Raw genomic sequence first — 5232 nt, 5'->3', positions numbered from 1 at the left:
ATTCAAAATTTCCTCTATTAAGGGCATCCTAAAAATCAAATCAAATCAAAATTCAAAAATTCAAAATTGTTGTTGTTTTTATTCCAAATGTGCCAATTCAAAGCAAAGCATGTTCAAGCGGAATTTAACACAATAACTCTTTATTTGGGCCCTAAGGCCTTCAAAGCTAATTCAAATACAAAATCAGGATCAAGTGAAGCAAAGTTCAAAAGCCTTTTCACTTCCTAAACACATCTTCCAAACACATTACAAACACATTCCTTCCAACACAATTTCAAACACATTTAGCCTACAAAGATCTAGGGTCAAGTGACTATGCTCTCGAGTCTTGGCACCTTAAGTACTATCCCCTGACTCCTCCGGTAATCAATCATCAATCTTCCCCTTGCCCAAGCGGCGGGAGAAGGAACTTGCAAGCCTTCCAAGACGGGAGGACGACGAACCTCCTTTGGATTCCGAACGGTCAAGCACCGGATGGGCCACACTCCCGTCACCTTCCTCATATTCAGTGATGCAGGACGTCTAGCTCTAGAACCTCGGACTCTAGCTGGTCCTGAGAAAGAAATTAATCTCCCTCTGGCTTAGGCTTCTTATCCATACAATATACCCCGCAGACAGAGTAACTAACTCAGGTGCACTAGTAGAAAAAACCCTTGTTGCAGCGGGCTTTTAGACCCCTGTTGCAGCGTACATCGTATGCTGCAACTGGGGGGCCTGCAACAAGTATTGACTTGTTGCAGCGTACAATGTACTCTGCGAAAAGTACTTTTTTGCAGCGTACATTTGCATGTACGCTGCAACAAGTGTGTAAAATTAGGCAAAAATCAAGACTTGTTGCAGCGTACAAAATGATGTACGCTGCAACAGACTGGTTTGTTGCAGCGGGCTTTTATTTGTACGCTGCAACAAACCAGTCTGTTGCAGCGTACATCATTTTGTTCGCTGCAACAAACCAGTCTGTTGCAGCGTACATCATTTTGTACGCTGCAACAGGTCTTGATTTTTGCCTAATTTTACACACTTGTTGCAGCGAACAAGTATATGCCCCCTGCAACAAAGCTGTGCTTTTGGCGGGAAAATTTTAGTTTTATTTATCTATACCTAGGGTGTCTTGCACCAAATATAGGAACCTGTCAACAACAATAAATAAAATATCGCAACCTGTAGAACAAATATAAAAAATAATAACTGGTGTTTTGTATACATATATATATATCCCAAAACCAAAGTGCACGTACTACATTCAAATATACGTTCCAATTTCAATGTACGCATACATTTTAATGGAAACGATTGTTCTATAACAACTAAACCACCTCGATCAAGCGCGCTCAAGCCAATAGTAAATACTTGCGGGTAAAACACTTATCCCGTTGCTCACGAACCACATCAATTTCCTCACTAGTATAGGCGCATTCCTCGGAGTGTAGACCTTTACAAAAACAGAAATTTCAACTAAGCATTAGATTAAATTCAAATTAAATATCACACTTTAACATTCAAGCAACTAATAACAATGTCCTAATAGTCTTGGAAACTTAAAGCTAAGCATATTAATCATGTAAAAGGTATAAAATGAATTCTTAGGTTATGTAGCTCAAATTTGGGAGCGAAAATGTCATTTTAGCCTAAATAAAACCTATAACGACCCAATGAGCCTTAAATGTGCGTAAATAGATTGGAATGAGTCTTAGAAAGTTAAAACTATGCATATTAAACATGTAAAAAGTTTAAAATGAGTCATTAGGTTCTTTAGTTCAAAGTTGGGAGCGAAAATGTCAATCCAGCCTAAATAAGACCTATAACGACCCAATGAACCTTAAATGTGCATAAATAGATTGGAACGAGTCTTGGAAACTTAAAGCTAAGTATATTAATCATTTAAAAGGTTTAAAATGAGTCCTTAGGTTCTTTATTTCAAATTTGGGAGAGAAAATGCTCATTTTAGCCTAAATATGGCCAATAACGACCCAATGAGCCTATAGGTGCATAAATAGATTGGAACGAGTCTTAGATCGTTAAAATTATGCATATTAAACATGTAATAAGTTTTAAATGAGTCTTTAGGTTCTTTATTTTAAAGTTGGGAGAGAAAATGCCTTATTTTAGCCTAGATATGACCTATAACGATCAAACAAGCATTAAATGGGTATAAGTAGATTAGAATAAGTCCTAGAAACTCAAAACTAAGCTTATTAATCATATAATAATTTAAAAATGAGTCCTTAGGTTCTTAAGTTCAAAGTTGGGAGCGAAAATGTCATTTTAGCCTAAATATGACCTAAAACGACACAATGAGCCTTAAATGTGCATAAATGGATTGGAATGAGTCCTAGAAAGTTAAAAATAAGCATATAAAACATTTAGTAAGTTTAAAATGAGTCCTTAGGTTCTTTGGTTCATAGTTGGGAGCGAAAATGTCATTTTAGCCTAAATATGTCCTATAACGACCAAACAAGCCTTAAATGTGTATAAGTAGTTAGAATAAGTCTTAGAAACTTAAAACTAAGCATATTAAACATGTAATAAGTTTAAAATAAGTCCTTAGGTTCTTTATTTTAAAGTTGGGATCGAAAATGCCTTATTTTATCCTAAATATGACCTATAACGATCAAACAAGCATTAAATGGGTATAAGTAGATTAGAATAAGTCTTAGAAACTTAAAACTAAGCATATTTATCATATAATAAGTTTAAAATGAGTCATTAGGTTCTTAAGTTCAAAGTTGGGAGCGAAAATGTCATTTTAGCCTAAATATGACCCATAACGACACAATGAGCCTTAAATGTGCATAAATGGATTGGAATGAGTCCTAGAAAGTTAAAAATAAGCATATAAAACATTTAGTAAGTTTAAAATGAGTCCTTAGGTTCTTTGGTTCATAGTTGGGACCTATAACGACCAAACAAGTCTCAAATGTGCATAATAGATAGGATTGAGTCTTGAAAAGTTAAAAATAATCATATGAATCATGTAATAAGTTTGAAATTAGTTTTTAAGTTCGTTAGATCAAAGTTGGGAGCGAAAATGTCATTTTAGCCTAAATATGACCTATAACGGCCAAAGAAGTCATGAATGTGCATAAATAGATTGGATTAAGTCTTGTAAAGTTAAAACTAATCATATAAAACATTTAATATGTTTAAAATGAGTCCTAAGGTTCTTTATTTCATATTTGGGAGCAAAAAAGCCTCATTTTAGCCTAATATGACCTATAACGACCAAACAAGCCTTAAATTTGCATAAGTAGATTGGAATGAGTGTTAGAAAGTTAAAACTATTCATATTAAACATGTAATAAGTGTAATACTCTGAGAAAATATGTAGCTTTTCCTGTTTGGTTTATTGTTCACAAATCAGGATCTTTGGACAACAACAAATGCTTATTAATCCAAGAAGCTTTTCCTATTTGGTTAAAACCCACACATTATTCACAATCTTCAACTTTTGTGATAATCATAAATCATAATGGACAAGCACTGTAGAATAGAGGTAGTCTAGATGCCTGAAAAACCTATAGCCTGGATATCGAACCTCCTAGTTAGATGAAAGCTCATACCTGACCAGATGCGGCCAATCCATCAGTTAAAAGAGAGACAGCCAACCACACTTGCATACAGATTTGATGAGCAGCCATAGCTAGAGGACCTTGACGAGCAGCCATCGAGGTCCCAATCGTCATAGTTATCAAAACAGCCACAGTTCTTCCAATCAGAAATCCACCTGGAAAAAAGGTAAACATAAGGAAACAGACGGCAATCCAAACATGTACGAGTAACACTTTAAGTAGGTACAAACAATGGCCACTTAAGCAGACTAATTTAAGAAGTTTGTAATGGTGATTATTAAGTAGAAGGTTATTAAAATCAATGTGTTGGATAAAGAATCAAAAACAGAAAATAACCATAAACATTTCTCTGACACTCACCAGATTTTAAATAGACCCCAAACTTCAGATCTCCAAATTTTGGAGGTAATAATATTACTCTCTTGCTAAGAAACCAAATCATCAAGAAGCTACCTATGTATCTGGAGCACAAACAAGCAGCATGATTACCAATATAGTTAAAAGAAAGCCGACTAACAGACTTCAGGAAGAAAGTGCATACTGAGACACAACAGTGGCAGTGGCTGCTCCAGTGACACCCATCTGAAAATAATTTATGAAAAGCGGGAACAGAAAAACAGCTGCAAGATTGGCAACACCTGCATGCAGATCATCAATGTACAGACATAAAAAGTCAAAAAGTCAATATCTACACCTGCATTGGCCGTATCTGATCCCACAATAGAATTCAGTGAAGATTTACCAGTAGGACTATTAGAAAGAGCTAGCTGGCTAATCTGAGAAGTAGCAGACTCCAGAGATTGCTTTAAATTTGGATCTTTAACATCTGTCTCCTCCATATCCTCATCAGCTGAATATTTTGAGTTCTTAGCTCTATGAACGACAGCCTACCAAAGCCGAATTAACTAATCAATCTTCTGTTAAAAACTTAAAACATATATACAAATGGGGGGGGGGGGGGGAGGGGATTATACTATTTTGAGATTGAGGCTATCACGAATGATTTATTTTCAAGGATGAAGAAGCTATGCTGACCTAAAAATTATACTCACAAGCCAGAATGATTATCACCCGGAATCTACACTACAACAAACTAATAACCGACCTTACATATCATATGGAAAAATGGTAGCTGCAAAGAGATCATTGACTTCTTGGACTCTACCGAGATCTCACAACTTTATGAGAATAACTGGGTACGACCTCTAAGAATAGTACTTTCATGAAAAAAATTGTTACACTTTCAAATTAGGATGTCTTTTAAGCAAAAAGCTTGTAATGTGGAACAAAGATGAAGGCCAAAATATAATCATAACGGGAAGACCAGAACTCGTCATCAAAACATGATTTGGAATAAAGCAAGGGAAGTTAAGCCAAACCAATGAGTCAGTGACAACAACTGTACACTACCTCACTAAGTCTATATACAGGAAAATCTAGCAGAGGATGCGCATAGAAAATAGTTGCATTGTTACATTGATTTATTTTGTCAGTGTCTCTCACATACTCCTACCATGTTAGGCCTAGCTACAGTGACTGGACAAACGAATTGAACAAACAAATTAAACAAACCGTAAAAACAAATTGAACAAACCCTAAAAACGAATTGAACAAACGAATTGAACCCTAAAAACGAATTGAAAAAATGAATTGAAGAAAGAAT

The 5232-nt window shown here is 35.4% G+C and overlaps 1 protein-coding gene across 1 annotated transcript; it reads right to left on the bottom strand.

The window, feature by feature from the left end:
- Nucleotides 1-1321: 1321 nt before the first annotated feature.
- On the bottom strand, nt 1322-4483 carry LOC130459614 (protein DETOXIFICATION 45, chloroplastic-like). Its single transcript, XM_056827081.1, has 5 exons — nt 4312-4483; nt 4111-4207; nt 3930-4030; nt 3561-3724; nt 1322-1432 (listed from the first exon to the last, which is right to left on the bottom strand). Exons 1-5 carry the CDS (start codon nt 4406-4408, stop codon nt 1322-1324), a joined length of 570 nt encoding a protein of 189 aa, XP_056683059.1. The 5' UTR covers nt 4409-4483.
- Nucleotides 4484-5232: the final 749 nt, after the last annotated feature.

The sequence above is a fragment of the Spinacia oleracea genome, chromosome 4 (genome assembly GCF_020520425.1).
Source record: "Spinacia oleracea cultivar Varoflay chromosome 4, BTI_SOV_V1, whole genome shotgun sequence".
Taxonomy (NCBI): Eukaryota; Viridiplantae; Streptophyta; class Magnoliopsida; order Caryophyllales; family Amaranthaceae; genus Spinacia; species Spinacia oleracea.
The sequence above is the reverse complement of the archived record's forward strand: the minus strand, read 5'-3'. Positions and strand labels throughout refer to the sequence as shown.